The sequence below is a fragment of the Pseudopodoces humilis genome, chromosome 18 (genome assembly GCF_049639895.1).
Source record: "Pseudopodoces humilis isolate 2021_Gansu_Grassland_sample_001 chromosome 18, ASM4963989v1, whole genome shotgun sequence".
In the NCBI taxonomy this organism is placed as follows: domain Eukaryota; kingdom Metazoa; phylum Chordata; class Aves; order Passeriformes; family Paridae; genus Pseudopodoces; species Pseudopodoces humilis.
In genome coordinates, this window is record NC_142217.1 from 16946094 (window position 1) to 16965029 (window position 18936).

Here is an 18936-nt window from a genome sequence, read left to right on the forward strand (position 1 = left end):
GCTCTCAATGTTTTTGCAGCATGTTCAGTATAGAACCTTAAGTATCTTCCTTCTGAAAACAAAACCCAATTAGAACCCAATACAGAGCTGCTGGTTCCCGTACAAAAGCCATTTGCATGTTTCTGGCATTAATAATGTGTGTGGTTGGGCTGCTTCCTTTTAGCATTAGAAAATCTTCTGTGATGCAGTCAGAATATTTCTGCTTCGAAAAAGCTGATGTTCAGAGGCCCCAGAGTAGGTACAGAGGAAAAGGAGCAGCTTGCTTGGGCCTCAGCTGCCCCTCTAGAAGACCTGAACAGGTTTGGGAGACAGAAAACCATTTGATCCCTGCACAAGATCACAGAATCCTGGAATGGCTTGGGTGGGAAAGGAACCTAAAGATCATCCAATTCTACCCCCTGCCCTGGGCAGGAACACCTTCCACTAACCCAGACTGCCCCAAGCCCCATCCAGCCTGGCCTGGGACACTTCCAGGGCCTCCCCACCTTCAGAGGGAGGAATTTCTTCCCAATATCCCATCTAAATCTACTCCTCGAGTGCTCTCAAGTGCAGGTGATGCACATTTCTGGTTCTTCCCGGACCACTGTGCACAGGAGCCTGCTCAGTGTCCTCCTCTGGACCCACCCTGACCAACAGAGCCATCCAGGGATCCACCCACTCCCACGAGTTGTGGGACATGACAAGATCCAACAGCCCCTGAAAATTCCAAGTGACACAAGTGACTCCTCAGCAGTGACACAGCTGGAATGACATGAGCCTGACACTGCAGCCAGGAAGGGTCTGGATCTCCTGGCTTCAGCAAGACTTGCACATCCAGTTCTACCCGTTCCTTTGAAAACTTCAAATCCAGACAGGAGAGAGCCAAAACTATAACATGGTCTGCCTGAGATGAGTTATTGTCCACACTTCTGCCAAATATCAGGGGCTGAGAAATCCACTCTGCAACATATCTGGAGGTATGGGGTGGAGACCAAAGAACAGATTCCCTGGAAAAAGCTCTGGAAGAATGCTTCAACCAAATCATCAGCTTATCCTGGAAAGATGCAGCTGACCTCGAGATAACCTGCTTTGCACTGCTCCCCTCAGCTCAACTCTTCCCCTTGGCCTGGACTGATCTCCACCTGTCCAGAGTGACACCTCTGACCTCTGGCTCGGCCAGACCCTCCTGGGCTGCTCTGTGCTGGCTGTAAAAGAGCTCCTGTGCAGTTCCTCTGCAGCCCTTCAGCAACTGCAGAGCCTCCTGTGCCCTGAAGGCTCTGATCCTCCACCTTCCACATCATCCCCTGTCCTGGCACACAAGTTACCCACAGGTGTGAGACTCACACGTGTTCCAGGACAAGGACAGGTTATCTCCAGAGCATCTTTTTCAACCCAGACTCAGGAAAAACAGGAGGAGAGCACAGCAGCCATTGCACAGCCTACAGAAGGAGTCCCAGTCTGCTTCCTGGTGGAACCACAGCAGGCCCAGAGCTGGTGCCGTGGGCTGGACCCACATCCCTCTCCTGCTGCAGGCTGCCTTCCCTGGCCAGCCTGGGGAAAGAGGTCTCTCCCTCAAATAAAACACACGATGCAGACACAGCTGGAGGGTCCCAGGCCAGGCTGGACGGAGCCTGGAGAAACCTGCTTTAGCAGAAGGTGTCCCTGTCCATGGCAGGGGGTTGGAATGAGATGGTCCTTAAGGTCCCCTCTGACCCAAACCATTCCATGATTCTGTGATTTTTCTGTGAGGAATCAGAGGAAGGATAATTCCATTCACTTCAGACTACAGGTCCCATCAGGGATCTGTGTAAGGGAGGATCACTGCAGTGCCTGTTCCCTTCTCTCCCAGGACCAATGCCTCTAATCCCTCTATAAGAGCATCATTACGTGGAATAAACTGTCTAGAGGGAAAAAAAAAAAGGTCTTGCAACTCTGCTAATCTTCTTAATGATTTAATACCTGCAAATACTACTGGGAGCTATCCCTTTCCTGATCCCATTAATCGCTGCCGCACAAAACATCTCACACACTTCAGCATCCTACTGTGGATTTTGTTTTTAAACAAAGCCAATTTCTCTGGAGACCAAGCGAGGGTTTCTGATCCCACAACCCCACCAATTTTAAAAGATCTTCTAAACGCCTGCCTGGGGGATTCCAATAAGTCCTGGCACAGATCCTTTAAATAGTAGCAAAGCTAAACAGGGTACGGCTGTTATTGCAGAGATCTCTCACTGCCAGCACAAATACACAGCCTGCACCATTCACCCTTTTACAGCAGGAAAGTCATGGACAGTTGATGATTCACAATCAGCATTTTTCCTTCTACTACTGCCACCCCTTCTCTTTAATTATTCCATTTCTCTGGCAAGCAGCTCTTCCCTGTAGTTTTTGTGACACTTCTCCCCCTGATTGCTTCATCACATTGATGAGGACAGGGCACATCCCGAAGTCCCCTGTTTGATTTCTTCATCTGCCATGGGCTGCTAAGACATCTCAAGCTGGGGTTCAGCCAGCCAGGGTTGGCCACTCCCTCATGTATGGGACCAGAACAAGATGGAACTCCATTCCTTTGGAGAACTCAGAGTAAGGCTGAGTGGGCTTCATGGGCCTTGTTTGTGCTGGTTCTTCTCTTTTTCATTGCCTATGCACAGCCAAGAGACATTTCCTTCCCAGGTCAATATGTACATGTTTGTAAATAAACGTAAATATATTCAACATTAAATATATAAAATATATTAAATTGCTGCCTACTCCCCACACAAGCACATGCTGGAACTGACACTGGTATCTCCTCTTAATTAGTCAGTTTAAATCTTCCTCAGCTCACGGTTTTTCCAAAGCTCCCCAGCACAGGTTTTGTGTTGATTCACCTGAACTCCAGGTGTTTACTGCTACCACAGGTAAGTCCAACACCCAAAGTCCCCACAAATCACACTGAAAAACTCACCAAGAAAGGGCAAATGAACCATGAGAGCCCCACCAGGGCAGATGTCCCTGGAGCTGACACAGACAACTTTAAAAAGAGAAAGTCACACCCCTTACAGTTCATGGATTTTTTTCCTACAGTAAAAGAGATTGATTTTGTTGTTGTTTCAATCCATGCTGGTTAAAACAGAAGCCCAAGGCTGAGCCCCATCCCTGGCACAGGGCGACTCAAACACGGACAGTGCTGGCTGAGGAGCCTCTGGGGAGGCTGATGCTTCACTTCAGGTTCAGGCAACTGTCTTGGACTGTGTTTAATGATTTAATCCAAAATTACTCTTCCCTATTCTGCAGAAACCCACGAGGGTGATTGTGTAAGAGGGTGTTCGCGGCGCACACAAACCACCAGTAAATTTGCTTTGTTTAAAAGGGAAAGAAGAGCAAGGAAACACCAAGGCGAGGCCAAGACAAATAAAATGGTACAGACAGAGTGCCCAAAGGACTGGGGGCACGCAGTGTGCTCTGTGCCCAGCACCAGCCACGCTCTGCTCCGAGCCCTGCGGGGACTGGAACGCTCCCAGAGCAGGCTCGGATCAGCAGGACAGCCCAATCCCTCCTCAGGCTCCACACAGACACTCTGCAAGGTTTGGGTAAACATCCTTGGTAAACTTTGGGACACCACAGCAACGTCAAGAAGGATGACACTCATAAATCAGCCCTGCTGGCAGAAGGAGGAGAAGCCCTGCCCAGCTCTCTCAGACACAGCATCGCGCTCAGGATTTGCAGCAGACACTGAGTTAAGCTGCATTTTCGGTCTTGTGCTAAACCACCTTCCTGCCAAGGCTAAAAATTGCTCCGTGGCGTAATCACAAACTGAGGCAGAAGAGCGAAATAATAAATTTCGTTCCCATATAATAATAACAAGTTAGGTTTCCATAGCACCCCTCTTCCTCTCAGATCCAAGAGGACATTACTGGCTTGCCTCACTGCAGCAGGCTCCGTGCACGGGGGTTATGTAACGCACACAGCCACTGCTTGGGGGCTGCAATCCAGCCTCACAGCTCAGATCAACACTGACAGGACCCCCAGTGCACAGGGAAAAGGGATGGCACAGGGCAAGAACTGAATCCTCCACAATGCTGCTGATCCACAGTCTGCTCTGGTGGGAAAAGCCCTCCAACACCAACGAGTCCAACCTGTGAGCTCCTGTCCCCTCCCTGTCACCCAGCCCTGAGCTCCGAGTGGGAAAACAGATGGGAAAACCACAGCCCAGGCACCTGTGGTCAGGGAAGCTCCTGGGTCATGCACCAAACAACAAAACAAGCCCCTTTCCAGCTCAGTCATGCTGGGATCACTGCCCAGTCGTGTCCGTTCCAACAGCACCAGCCCACGCTGGGCACCGCTCTGTCACCTCTCTGTCACCGCTCTGTCACCGCTCTGTCACTGCTCTGTCACTGCTCTGTCACCGCTCTGTCACTGCTCTGTGTCACCTGGGGAACACAAAGACCCCAAGGCTTTTCCCAACGAGCAGTCTGTCTGTCCGTCCCACCTCACCCTCGAAAGGCTATCAAAGAGATCCTGTTTTCCTCACAACACAACCAGACTGGGAGCTCACAGGAGTGGGGAGCAGAGCAGGGAAGGTGTGAGGAGCTCACAGGAGTGGGGAGCAGAGCAGGGAAGGTGTGAGGAGCTCACAGGAGTGGGGAGCAGAGCAGGGAAGGTGTGAGGAGCTCACAGGAGTGGGGAGCAGAGCAGGGAAGGTGTGAGGAGCTCACAGGAGTGGGGAGCAGAGCAGGGAAGGTGTGAGGATGGAGGAGCGCGCGGAGCCTCGCGCAGGCCGCTGATCCCGAGGCGCACACAGCTGCAGACTGCCTGAGCTCCATTTTTCCTTTCCAACATTTTCCACACCTTCCTGCCAAGAAAACTCCGAGAGCTGCCTCCTGCCCTATCTGGTGAGCGCTCCCCAAGCAGAGCAGCCCCAGAGAGCACAGCCTGTGCACGCGGAGCCACCAAGGGGATCAGACCCTTCTGCCAGCCTGGCAGGGACTCGGGAGGGCAAGGGGTGGCTCTGGAGCACATCTGGCACTTTGGGTGCTCCACAGGCAGGGCAGCTCCCCAGCTCCTGCAGGGTACAGGGGTGATGCTGAGGCTGACAGGAGGAAGGGAATTGTAGAAGCACAGAACAGTTTGGGTCGGAAAGGACCTTAAAAATCACCCAGACACACCTCCTTCCATGGGCAGGGACACCTCCCACCCACTACACCAGGCTGCTCAGAGCTCCATTCCTCCTGGCCCTGGACACTTCCAGGGATGGGAAGAGGAAAGGAAAGGCACCAGAAGCAAGATAACCATGCTTTTGTCCAGCCTGGGCTGTAACTGCAGAAGTGCTTTGTACTCATGACTGGTGTTCCCCATATAACACAAAAAGGAAAATCAGAGAATCACCATGGTTAGAAAAGATCTCTAAGATCACCACCTCAGAGGCCTGAGCAGGGATTTCACATCTTTTTTTATGACTTTCAGAATCATCAGACATTAAGACATTTTTGTGAAACAACCTGGAGCCCCAGACCCTACATTCAGCTGAATATGAGAAAATAAAAATTTGCATCTGTTTCTTGTGTGTTGGGCTGCTTTTTTTTTTAATTTCCTGCTGTGTGAAACAGGAGAAGCAATAAAATCAAACCCTTGGAAACAAATGACAACTGTTTAATGGAGTAAAAAGAAATCCCAACGCCTTCCTAGGCTCTTTATGCCACAGCTACTCCATGCACGGCTGCGTACACAGGTAGAAGAACAGGCTCCAAGTCCAGACTTCCTCACTTTTATGGGTTTAAATTGGATCCCACTCAGTGTTTAAGGCCACTGTTGAACTGCTAACACATTCTGCACCATGACTAACACCAACTGGGTTATTTTTCACTCACATGTGAAAAATTCCTGTAGCTGGTCCTGTGGTACATGGCTCTACATCACAAATCTTTACCCCTAAAAAGAATTAGAAAATACACTCAGTCTTTGTCCTTAAAGAAGTGGTGGGTTCCCTTGCCTCCTGGAATCATGACATTAAATTATAATCTCCAATTTTTCCTTCCCTTCTATTTTGTTGAAATCTATTTTTGCTCTGTATCTTCTCACTGAGAGACACAGATGCTTCCAGATGTCTCCTACATGGGAGCTCAGGCTCAAAACACAGAAGGTACCAGGATTTGGCCTTATTTTGTTTCTTTTTAATCTCAAAACTTATGAGAGGTATCTGACTCATGTTTGGGCTGCCAGAGATGGAGTCCTGTAAGTAATTGCAACCTTGTTATTTTGTTAATTAAGATAAATTCTCCCACTTTTGTCTGAGTTGTTGGTGATTGACTACTGTGAGAAAAATAGAGATCTTTCCTCAATCTCAGGCAGGTGAAAAGTCCAGCCACTTCCTTCTCCAAGGTCTGGCCCAGGCACGCAAAGGGAAAGGTGCAGATTTATCAAATATTCCAGCACTGCTCAGCTCTACCAGATCATCCAAGCGTCTCCTCTCCGAGGGGAGCTCCACCCTCCACACAAGGCAGAAAATCCTGCACACACCAGGGCTACTGTGAGTTGTTAAGTGTGGTTTTGCTTCACATACCCCCATTTCCTTTCCAGCAACAGCACCAGAAAAAATACTGAGGAGAGAGTTTGTAGCTGAGGAATTCAGTGAATGATTAACTCCATCCTACCTATTAACCATTGCCTCCATTCCTCCCAGCTCCTGGCAGCCCCAGCTCTGGGCAGCAGAGCTGTGCCAGCACCTGATCCTCCTGCCTGGTGTGCAGATCCTCAGGTGATGTGGATGGTTGTGGCTCTGAGTTACAGCTCATTATGTGCAGTAATGATAAATCCAGAACAGGCACAGGTCCAGGACGAAACGCTGCTCCCCTTGTCACACCCAATGAATCCTGTTGCCTGGAGGTGACCATGGAGGGACCTCCAGGGCCACCAGGAGCAGGGCCAGCTCTTCCCAGGCAGGCACAGGGATGCAGTGACCAGCTGCTGCTATTCCCACTCCAATCTCAGCCGTGCTGTGCTGCCCTGGACACCAGGACGGGACAAGGGATGCAGCTCCAGCACCCTGAAGATGCTCCAGGGGCAGCTGGATCCATGAGCAGCCCCAGCCCATCATCTCACACCGCAGGACCTGCACATCCCACAGGCCCCACGTGCAAACCCACATGTTTGTCACACTCAGCTGCACCTCAGAACACAGGGAGGGCTTGGACACAAACTCCTGTGTGACCTCAGGCACCTCCCTCACTCTGTGCATGGAGCTCCCTACAGCCTCACCCAGCTGAAAAACAGCAAGGGGAGCTTCAGGTTGGACATCAGCAAGAATTTCTTCATGGAAGGGTTGTCAGGCATTGGGAGGGGCTGCCCAGGGAGCTGGTGGAGTCACCATCCCTAGAGGTGTCCAAGAAATGGCTGAGGAGATGATCTGTGGTGGCTTCAGCAGTGCTGGGGGAATGGTTGGACCGAATGATCTTGGAGGGTTTTTCCAGCCTTAACAATTCTGTTATTCCATGATCCTACTGTCACACAGCCTGTGAGCCTGCCAGAATTAGGACTCCAAGAAGTTCAAAGAAACAAGTGCACAAGCAGAGTTGGAGCCAGGAGGAGGACTGGAGCCATCCCTGCCATCTCGAGCTCCAGTGGGAATACTGAAACACAAGCACATTCCTCTCAGGAGCTGCTCCCTTGCACTGGACACAACACTGACTTCTCTCTGTTTGGGAAACTACCCTGAAGTTGGGCAGAAAACAAAACTTCGCCTTTTTCCGATGGTTTAAAAGCAAAATTAATGGTTCTCCAACTCTGGGAGCACAGTGGCACCAGTAGCTGCCACTCGGGATGTTCCCCCAAGCACAAGGTTGTGTTTGGTTTGGAGGAGGAGGAAGAAGAAAGAGGCTGAAGCCCAAGCAGGGGTGGGAAGGCAGGGCCAAGGGTACCAATGAACCTGTCAAAGTGAGTCCACATCTCTGTTTTGCTGCCCTGATGCTCACCCTGAAGATTCACCTTCCCAAGAGCTGCCACAGGATGTTTTCTGGCTCCTCACAAGGATGACAGAGCACCAGGCAAGCAGGAATTACAAATCCAGGGCATTTATCCAGCAGCCAAGCACTGGAACACTCCACAAGCATCCGATTCCCACAAATAACCAGGACAATACTCAATGAAGCCTCAGCCCCAGCGCTCAGTCAGGGAGAGGGGTGCAGAGGAATCCCTGACAGCCCAGCCCACACCACCAGGGTCAAAGTGAAAACAAAAGCAGGAGTCCTGCTTCCCCCTCCGTGTTCCAGCTCTTAGACAACACTGCCCCCAGTAGCTCGGCTGCTTTCCCAAAGCAAGGTACACACTGCGCTTCCCTGCCTGCCGAGGGGAGGACAGGGGGAAGCTCAGGAAGCTCCTCCTGGCCTCGCACACAGCATCCAGCGGCTGCCAGGAGCTGCAGAGCAAGCCAGGAAAGGGAACAGCAGCTCCAGGGCCGCTTCCCTGCTCTGTGGGAACCGAGGAATTGTGGTCAGTGTTGGGGAAGCTGAGTTTTGTACATCTGTAGTCAGTCTGCACAGGGAGCTACAGGTGCTGCTGACCAGAGCTCTCACCTGGGACAGGAGGATCCTCACCAGGAGGACTCAATGAGCTTGGAGCCCTTTTCCAACCTAAATGATCCCATCAAAGATCCTCTGATGACTTATGGAATGTGTTTGCCAAGCAGCCAGAGCGGAGCCACCTCAGGGGAAGCTGTGGGTGCTGTGGGAGAGGGGGAGATTCTCTCCATTGGAAGAGGAATTTCCAAACTCTCCCAACTCTCTCTGAAGTTATGGGACTTGGATGTGCCTGGCTAATCCGAGCACAGCAGTGGGCTCTGCTGGCTTCTCTGAGAGACCTGATGGCCAGCTGTAATTAACCCCTTAATTGCTGCAAAGACTGACTTATGCCAGAGGGAAATATTCCCACCCTGACTGGCTGCACAGCATGGGCACTACACAGAAAGCAAAGCCAACCCAAGTCAATGCCACTTCAATTTGTGGCTGTATCAGATGCAATCTGCGCATTTAATCAGAAATTCAACTACCCAAAGCCAGTGGCATTGCTGCCTTGACAGTTCACTGTCCTGCAAGCACTGGAAAGGTACAGAGCTTTCCAAGTAATAGTTACTTTTTTAAAAATTACTATTTAAAGTATTAATTTACAATTACTGGATGCAGGGAGTGACAAGAGGGAGCACAGTGAGGGCTTTGGAGCTCGGAGTTTGGCTGTTGGGCTACTGAAGTTATTGTGTTGTATGAAACACATTCAGGAACCAGTGATGCTCCTGGCACTCTGCAGAAAACAGGGTGTGTCTTCCCTCTCAATTAAACCTTGGGAATTGTCTTGTGTCAGCCCAGCAGAATCTCCAGTGCCACCCAGAGAGCTCGAGCTTTGTCTCCACGGTGCTGCCTGATCTGTGCTATGCCTACACAGCTTTCCTGCACACATGAGAAACAACTTTCCCTTTAATTTTCCTTAAATAAAGCCCTTCCTTACTGCTGTGGGAACACACTCCACCACAGATACCAGCTACACTGAATTTTCTTAACACAATTCAGAGACTAACAAAGTCTAACCCTTGGCCTCTTCTAGCTTTTGTTTTCCCACCTCAGTTTTGTCTACAATAATTATTTTAAGACTCCTGATCCCAACTTTGCACCGATCCATGCAATCAGAGGTCACAGAGCTCTATAAAGCCACTGACTTCATGTTTTCCCTCTGTAGGAGTAAAATAATGTTCCCACACTCCGACAGAAACCTTTGCTCTGCACAGATTTAATTCATTACTTATGAATCTCTGGCCAACGCCACTCTGCTCATGGCAGTGGCTCTCTGCTTCAGTCATCTCTGGAGCCTGGGAGGACAGGGAATCTTCTTTTTGCTGTGTAGGGAAAGGGCTGGGGTGGGATCCTGACTAATAGCTTCACCAACTCCTGCTTATGTTAACATTTCTTCCAGAAGATCACCCAGGTAGCAGTACCGAGCTGTCCCCTACAACCGCTTCCCAGAGCCTTGGGAGGGAGCCAAGATATTTTCCAATGGAAACTCTTCTCCCAGGGAATCACTCTGCTGTGCATTTCAGATGGACGCTGTGTCTGCTTTGGGGAGCAGGAGATCTGTTTTTAACTGTGCTATGCTTAGGTGCCGGGGCAATTCTGGGACACAAATCCCTGAGGAGTCACTGCACATCCTGCTGGAATCACTCAGGAGACTGGAATGGCAGCAGCTCTGCCAGCCTCAGAGGAAAGTGCTCGTATTCCAAGCTGATGCTTCCGCAGGATTGCCAGGATCACGTGCAGGTCTCAGGTAAGAGCTGCCCCTGTGCTGTGCCTGCAATCTATGAGATCCCAGAGCTGGCACAGGAAACATGGAAGGTGCCAGTCGATTCTCTTTCCATATCCCAACTCCTCCTTTGCAAGCTCACTCTTTCCAGAAAGCTTTCCAACCCTTTTTTGCATCTGGGGAAGGGTGAAACCCAGCTGTGCTGAGGGCCAGCTCTGCACTCCCAGCAGCACCACACTGCCTGCACCGGCTCTGCCAGAGCTCAGAGCCCTTCTCCAGGTCCCCCGTGCCCCTGGGACCTGTCTGGGGGTGACAAGGCAGTCACCACCCTAAAAACCCCATCCTGCTCCTCTTCTGGTGAAACAACACAGCCTAAGAAGTGTCTTAGAGAGTACAAAGCGCAGCAAAGAGGAGGGAATGTGGCTGCAACACTTTTCTTAGAGGGTCCACTCTGCATCCCATTGTGGTTTCCAGCTGTTCCCTCAGCTCTCCAAGCCCCAGGAGAGGAAATGTGGCACACGCACTGTGCTGGGAGCACGTGGCACGGAACAGGGCCGTGATTCTTGTTCTTGTCACCCCTTGGAGGGCCTGGCACTGCCTGCAGAGCATGGCTGGGTGGTTCCCTCTGCTCCCAAACAGCCCCTGCTCATTGAAGGGCCAGCACAGGAGCAACCCAGGAGGGAAAACCCTTGGACATGGTCCCGCTGCCAGCCCTGGGCTGCACACTGGGGCCATGAGCATGTCCTGCATGGAAAGCCTTGTTTGGAACCTCTCCTGATGGCCCTGCTCAAACAGCCAAGAGGCACAACACCCCACAGGGACCCCACGCACAGCCCTGTGCCAGGATGGGAATCCTGCTCTTGGAAATGGAATGGAACAGCTGGGTTTTCCAAAGCACACGTGGAAAGGCTGCATTCGAGCCCTAACACACACACAGCCAGCTGTGAGGGGAGCGGGTGAATGGAGAGCTACAAAAATAGGCACTTCTGCCCTGCAAAAATACACAACAACAAAAGCAACAACAGCAACAAAAAACATCACGGGATTGTTGGGTTTTTTAACCCCAGCTCTCAAAGGGATCCACGTGCTCCCATCACGGTTTTAGGGACCGAGGGATCACGGCCTGAGCTCAGCACCCTGGGGCTGTGTCAGGGCAAGAATCTCCCGGGACAGGCCGCAGATGCTTTCACCAACCTGCCCCAAACCAAAACCCGCAGCTCCAGCCCGGCCTCACTCCACCCCCTCCCCGAGGCGTGGTTTGAGAGAGAAACGCTCAGCTTTGGCCAACACAATCCGGCTGGGCTCTGCTTTCCCAGGCTTAGCTGTTCCTCGGGTTCCTCCCTCCGGAGGACTCAACCCACACCCTGGGTCCTCTTTTTAGAGCGCCACTCCCACGGCTCCCTGAGCCTGCTTAACCCATTCCCAGCAGGGCCGGAGCCCCCCGAGCCGCTGGACAGGGCTCCACAGCATCCCAGTGTGGGACAGGAGCATCCTGTCCCTGCAGGGAAATCTCCTCCTGCGCCTCTGGAGCCGCCAAGGTGCTGTGGCTGCCAGAGGAGCCCGGATCCTGCGGGAGCCAGGCCTGAGGGGACGCCAGGGGATGTTGCAATGGAGATGTGAAGAGGCCATTGCTGGGGATCTGCAAGTACCACAGAACCAGGGAATCACCCAGTTCACTGGGCTGGGAGGGATCTTAAAGCTCATCCAGTGTCACACCCTGCCACCTTCCAGCGTCCCAGGCTGCTCCAAGCCCCGTCCAACCCAGCCCTGGACACTTCCAGCTTCTCTGGGCAAGCTCACAGGGAACAATTTCCTCCCAATATCCCATCCAACCCTTCCCCCTGGCAGTGGGAAGCCATTCCCCCTCATCCTGGCACTCCATGCCCGTGTCACAAGTCCCTCTGCAGCTCTCTGAAGGACCAGGAGTGTGTCCAAGGAGGTGGGCACAGGCTCTGGGAGGGCTACAAAGCCCACCCTGGAAATGTCCTTCCCAAAGCAGTGATTAGACCTGTGACTCCATCACAGACACAAACCTCACAGAGCCCAGCGTGCCTCTCGCACAAGGAGCTGCCTGCACAGAAAATGAGCTGCCCAGCTGTCACCAGCAGGAACAAGGCCATGGAGTGGTGGCCAGGGACAATTTTGGATGAATAGGAGCAGGCTGGCGGAGCGGTGGCTGGGATCCAGGCTCCGTGTCACCCCAGGCTCGGCAGAAACGAGCTGCTGCAGCTGCTGGGAGAGCGAGCACAGCCCTGTCCCCGGAGCATCTGCCAGCACAACTGCAGTGAGAAAAGAGGCTCCCACCAGCTCCCAAACCTGCACTGCCAGAGGGCACCCACAGCCCCAGCCTGCAGGCACAGCAGGGCCACGCTCCAGCAGCCAAAAGTGCCGGAGGTGGGAGATGTGTTAGCACAGAGCGAGTGAACATCGAGCCCTGTCACCAACCCAGCCTACCACTCTGCCTTAGCACGGGCTGCTAATTGAATTCAACAAGACAGCAGGTTAAACAGAATCACACAGGACCATATGCCACGTCTGAAACTTCACTGCCGAGCTCAGTGAGGTTTTTCCAAGGCCTGATGCCAGGAAGCCGAGGAGATTTACCTGCTCCTAACCTGAGGGCAATTATTTTGCTGCTAATGCAGTAGAAACAGCTGGCTGAGGAACTGTTTTAATTATCTGTGTTTTGCTTATCTGCACATTATCAAAAAGGATGTGGTCTTTCAAGGGAAAGGGAAGAACTGGAAAGCTGAGGAAGTTCAGCCTGCAGAGAAGGTTCCAGGGAGAGCTCACAGCACCTTCCAGTATCTGAAAGGGCTACAGGGAAGCCAGAGAGGGGCTGTTCCTCAGGACTTTTTAGGGGCAGGACATGTGGGAATGGCTCACACTGAAAGAGGAAAAACTGAGGTTTGATATATGGAAAAAATTCCTCCCCATGAGGGTGGGCACAGGGTGCCCAGAGAAGCTGTGGCTGCCCCTGGATCCCTGGCAGTGCCCAAAGCCAGGCTGGACAGGGCTCGGAGCAGCCTGGTCTAAAGGAAGGTGTCCCTGCCAACAACAGAGGAGTGAAATGAGATGCTCTTTAAGGTCCTTTCCCACCAGAACTAATCCAGGATTCTGTGATTCTATGACAGAATCTCTTCACTGGTCGCAGTTCCTATAAATACACTGCAAATGCTACAGCTTGCACGTTGTTGATGCTCTTCCTGATGACAGCTATCCTTTAAATAAATGTGAATGGCAGCAATCACATGAGTTTTGCGTTTTGTGCCCTTTGCAAAGCAAAAAAACTAACATTATGTTTCAATTGACATTTTTAGTTTTGGCAAACAGAGATGCCAACTTCGCTTCAGTGCCTAAGTAAAGAACTGAACTGATTCGATATGAAAAACAGGCTCATTCTTTACTGCAAAGGAAGGCTAAAAAATAAGGGCTGGAGAGGTCTGGTGGGACACCACCACCCTCCTCTGGGACAGGCAAGTGACCTTCAGCAGAGCTTGTCCATGCAGCTGGAGGGGAGCAGCTGCACAGCCACTGCAGCTTTCCAGCCTTGGAGCCACATTTCAGCAAGGGCTGGAGAGAAAGGAGGGATGGTGGGGAGGGAGAGGAGGGTGGTATGATGTGGGGGGAGAAAAGGGTGGACTGCTGAGCAGCTCTGAACAGCAACAGCACCGTAAGCACAGGCCGGGAGCGGAGCTGCCAACTTTCCACTGGGGAAGAGACGGGAAATTTTCTCTTTGAGCCTGACAGTGACTGCCTAAAATTGTGCTGTTGGCCATGGAGGGGCTAACACACAACTGCTTTGTCCCCCAAAACCCATTCCCCACACTGCTCCACACTCTCCTCACATTAAGAGCAAGCTCCAAGCAGCTCCCAGCCCGTTCCACCCTGGCACTGCACGGCTCTGCTCGCGAGCTGTCCTCCTTCCCCTGCTCACTTTGTTACTCACTTATTACAACTCAGATAAATGTCTGGGGACATATGGAGTAAATAAAATACAAAATCAAGCTGAACTGCAACAATCAATCAAAGGACAACAAAGCTTGGAGAAACGGGGAAAGGATGACGCCGAGGCGCGTTACGGAAACCACAGCGCGGAAAACGCGGCATGACAAGAGATAAAACAAGGAATCCCATCAAATGGGATAAAAGGCAGAGAAGCATTAACAAACCATATGAGTTCTACCTTCTGAGGGAGCGGTTTGCTTTTAAACCCACTCTTTGTGAGAGCAGAATGAAAGCAGCTGAGTGAAACCTGCCGGGGGCTTGCCAGCAGGAGAAGAGCAGGATCTGCCCTCACTTTCACTCCAACAAAGAAAAAGGAACACAGAGAAAGAGACCACCAGGAAACTTAAAAATTTCAGGAAACACCAGGAAAAATCAGTGCACAGGAAAAAACACACCAGGTGTCAGAGGAGCCCCGGAGGATTCCATCCAGCTCGTCCTGCCTTGTGGGGCTCCAAGATGTTTAATTACAGTTCTTTGGCGTGTGGGGTTTTGTCACTACCAGGGTTTGTAGGTCTGGCTGCACCAAACTACAGATCATATGTGAGATGTGTTGATGCTGCTTGGGATTATTCGATTGCAACTTTTGCCACAGAGTAGGAGCCCTTTCAAATCCACCTCTCTGCTGGATGCCTGCTCTTCCTGAGCTGGACATTTCTCATAATATACTTTGAAACACCACTAAAAAAGAATTAAATTTTGAAAAAGCTCCTCAGCCATGGGAACAGCACTGAGACTTCTCTGAAGCTTTAGGAAGGAGCACAATAAACAACTCAGCCCCCCCTAACACCGGAGCCCGTTCTGCTCTGACACACCAGCACAGAATCGCCTCCTTGTTCACACTCACACTGTAGCTACGAGCTGCTTACGGGACTGGTCCCTTCCACAGGCTGAAAGAATCTCGCTGGCAAAATATTTATCTAGCACCTCATTTGGGCCTTTTTCCCCCTCCAAAATTTCTTACAAAAGAGAAACGCAGCCTTGTGTTCGCTGGGATATGGCTTCCTACAAGAATGACATTCCAGGCTGTCTCAGTTTTCTCTAGGAACAGCAATAGAGCTATTTTGCTTTTGTGGCCTGGACACTACTGTACAGACACTCCACTGCCTGTGGGTTTACCTGAATTAGATTTTCATTTAAACTGGAAATTTTTTTCCCCTGATACCTTCTGAAGACATCTCAAGCCTCGAAAAGGCTTTTCCTTTTTTTCCTTTTTCCTGCATCATGTAGCAAAATCAAAATCTACCAATTGTTGCTGACTCTTGAAATTTAAAATACCAGACTGCAGGTTCCTGAATCATAGGATCTGTTTATTTTAAGGTTTATTTAGGTGAAGTCACCGGCTGGGCAGTGCAACCCCAGGGCTCACTGCCAAATCCACAAAAAACCCCACTGGGTTTTGGATGAAAGTTCTGACCCCCAAATCTGCTTCCTCAGAAGCCTGGCGATAGCAGAGCTCCTCTGATCCCACCTTTTCCTCCTCACCCATCCACAAATACTATTCCATGCTAATGAGGGGAAAATAAAGGAAGTTTCAACTCTCGTCCTTTTACACTGAGATTCTAATTTCCACTTCAAACCTGCCACGACACTGAGGATGTGTCAGAAAGAATCAGTATTCACCAGGGAAAGCTGGAATGGCTTGATGAGGTTTATTTCCAGTTGAGGAATGAAATAAGCGATGAAAGCTCAAGAAGCAGCTCAGGCTCAAATAAATGCGAACAAAATCCGGTAGCGCTGAGAGCAAAGCACTTGAAAAGAGATGGATCAGAGCACTCCTGGCATGGAGGGGCTCAGAAGTGCAAATGCTGCCACTCGAAGCGCGCTGCTCCTCCAGTTCAGTTCCGCGTGTTGCGCACCGCGGATTATTTGGAAAAACAGACTTCGCTCCTGGTTCCAGCCAGACTTTGCGTTACACTTCCAGAACCTGACTCTGGCCATGGGAAGAGGCCAATATTCCCATTTGGTCTGCCTGGAGACTGCTTCCAGCGAGGTATGTGGTGTCTGCGAGCAGCAGAGCCCATTTCCTTAGTGATTCTTTGGATGGGACATTTCCCTGTGCTCCTGGTAACTGTGCAGCCACACTTGGCATTTATTTCCTCAAAGTTGCTCTGTCTAAAACGTCGGATACAAGAGGAATTCATTCGCTAGGCCTCGCTTCTACAGCCAGAAATACGGAGTGCAGCTGCAAGCCCACGTCCGGGGATTTTGGCGCTGGGAATTTTCAGAACTCGGCCTTCCTAAAGGCTGCTTTCATTTTGGAATAATTAATTTTCTTAAAAGGGGTTGTTGAGATATTAAAAAATAATTTTTCATCTGATGAGAGAATATCTAAACGTTATTTATCTGTCCGTGTCCAACAAAGGGAATGTGAAATTATCAGGGAAAAACACTTGCATAACCTCATGGAGCCGTGAGCCAGAGTCCCTTCCATCCCAACAGAAATGAATCGCTAAACCCTTCACGGTTATAACGAGAGTTGGGTGCACCTGCATTCTCTGCCATCATCAGGAGGCCAAACAGGGCAGTAAACATGAAATGAAACCCACTTCAGCACAGCCCTCAGAACAGGAGCAGCACACGTTTCCAGCTGGAGCACACACAGCGATGAGGTGCCTGACCAGGAGGACTCTACAGCCTGAATTCCAAGCTCTGTGCCCTACACAAACACTTCTGGAATCAGAACACGGTGCCACGAGCACCATCCATCCTCCTTCCCATGGTTTTGTTGACCTGCAAGAGCTTTATGTCCCACTTCCATCTATCACTGCGTAACATCCAACCCAAAACACTCCGGGAGCTTTTACAACTCAGCGCCTCTGAACAACAATACCAGCCTCAAACACTCACTACCAAAACTAATAATCACACAAACACATTGTAATAGCCCCAAATCCTCAAGTAGCCAAGTGGAGGACGATCATCACAGCCTTCAGGAGGCAGCTCTACAGTGACCAGCGAGCAGCCTTGGGAGCTGCAGATCCCCATCTCAGACCAACAACAGATAACAGAAACCCAGAACCTCCTTAATAAAAACCAGTCTTTTCCAGTTAGGGACTTTCTGCAACAAACAATGGCTGGTTTGTTTGCAAAAGTCTAAATATATCTAGCAAGAAAAGAGCTGGAAAACACCTTGGCTGCTGGATTTAGAGATGTGCACATTTTCCCGAAGTTAGTCCAGACACAGCTTGCAAAACCTACAATGTATGTTTACTGTGGTACTCCACAACTTCTGCAGTATTTCTGCATCGACACTAAAAAGTGGAAGCTTAGTTAAGACTATCCAAATATAAAAGCAGACCCTTAATGCAGTGAAATACCACCAGAAATTAGTTCACATGAGATCTACCCACCGCGCCGGGCCCCACGTCATCTCTCTTACACAAACCACTCGACGCTTTTGTCTCGTCGAGAACTGAAAAGTTGCTCCCTGCAGAAAACCAAACTTTTCCCCTACGTGTGTTTTCTGCGTCATGCAGTGAGTTTATTTCAGTGACAGAGCACATGGACCATTCCAGTGCCCCTCCACGGAACACGCCTGACTGACCTACCCAAAACGGCACAAACACATCTGTCATCCCATCCCAGCGCTTCCACCGAGAAGCGTTCCTTCCTCGTTACTTGCGTCTTTCGGATTTGCTTTGAGCAGTGTTTAACCCCCATCCAACCTCTCGTTCCTGCAACATCCTCCTCCCGTTATTCCCCAAGAACCGAACCGAACTCCCCGGCGGAACACCGCGGTTATCCAGCTCCCGGTTATCCACACTCTCCTCCCGTTATTCCCCAAGAACCTCCCGAACCGAACTCCCCGCAGGGAGCCCCCCGAGCGGAGCCGGGGCACGGCACCCCCCGCTCCCCGCGGTTCTCCGGCTGCCGCTGGGGCCGATCCCGGCTCGGCGGGCCCCGCTGCCGTGCCCGGCGTTCCCGGTACTCACAGCTCGGTGGCGGCGGGGGGCACGGCGGCCCCCGGGTTCTCCACAGCGCGGCCCGAGCAGTTGACGGCGCAGGCGGGCGCGGCGCAGGCACAGCCCGGGGCGCAGGGCCGGCAGGCGGGGGCCGGGGTCGCGGCGAGCCCCCCGCACAGCAGCGAGCAGAGCAGGCACCAGCCCGGCAGCCGCGGGGCGCCATGTTTGCGCTGTGCTCCAGTGTCTCCATTTCCCAAAGGCATCTCTCCCTACGGGCATGGCATGGCCCCGGCGCGCCGCCGCCGCCTCCCCGGCCGCCCGCGCCGCCGCCTCAGCGCCCGCCCGCCATGGCCCGGCCCGCTGAGGGCCCCGCTCGCCGCGCTGACAGCCCCGGCCCGGCCCGGCGCCGCTCGGCTCTGCTGCTCCGCCCGGCCGCGGCCGCCCCCGCTCCGCCTCCCGCCCGGCGGAAACACGGCCCCGCTCCGGCCCCGCTCCAGCCCGGGCCGCCCCCGCTCCGGCCCGGCGGCGCACGGCTCCCGGCACGGCACGGGCCGGGAGGGCAGGGGGTGCCGGGGGGCCCGGGGCAGCGGGACAGCACACGGGCTCTGGAAGCAGGAGGATCCCGTGGGACAGAGGTGTCCCGGGGGGCAGGCGGGATCTCGGGGGACAGGGGTGTCCCGGCAACAGCGGGATCCCGTGGGGAAGGAGTGGTCCAGGAACAGGGGGATGGCGCGGGACAAAGGTGTCCCGGGAGAACGGGGATCCCGTGGGACCAGGAGCATCCCGG

The 18936-nt window shown here is 52.2% G+C and overlaps 1 protein-coding gene across 1 annotated transcript in view; it reads right to left on the bottom strand.

Annotated features, from left to right (window-relative positions):
- The window catches only part of PKD1 (polycystin 1, transient receptor potential channel interacting), a 78809-nt gene extending 60397 nt beyond the window's left edge, over nt 1–18412 (bottom strand). Inside the window, exon 1 of the mRNA XM_005523215.2 lies at nt 18180–18412. Coding sequence (XP_005523272.2) covers nt 18180–18412 — 233 coding nt within the window. The remainder of the gene's footprint in view (nt 1–18179) is intronic.
- Nucleotides 18413–18936: the final 524 nt, after the last annotated feature.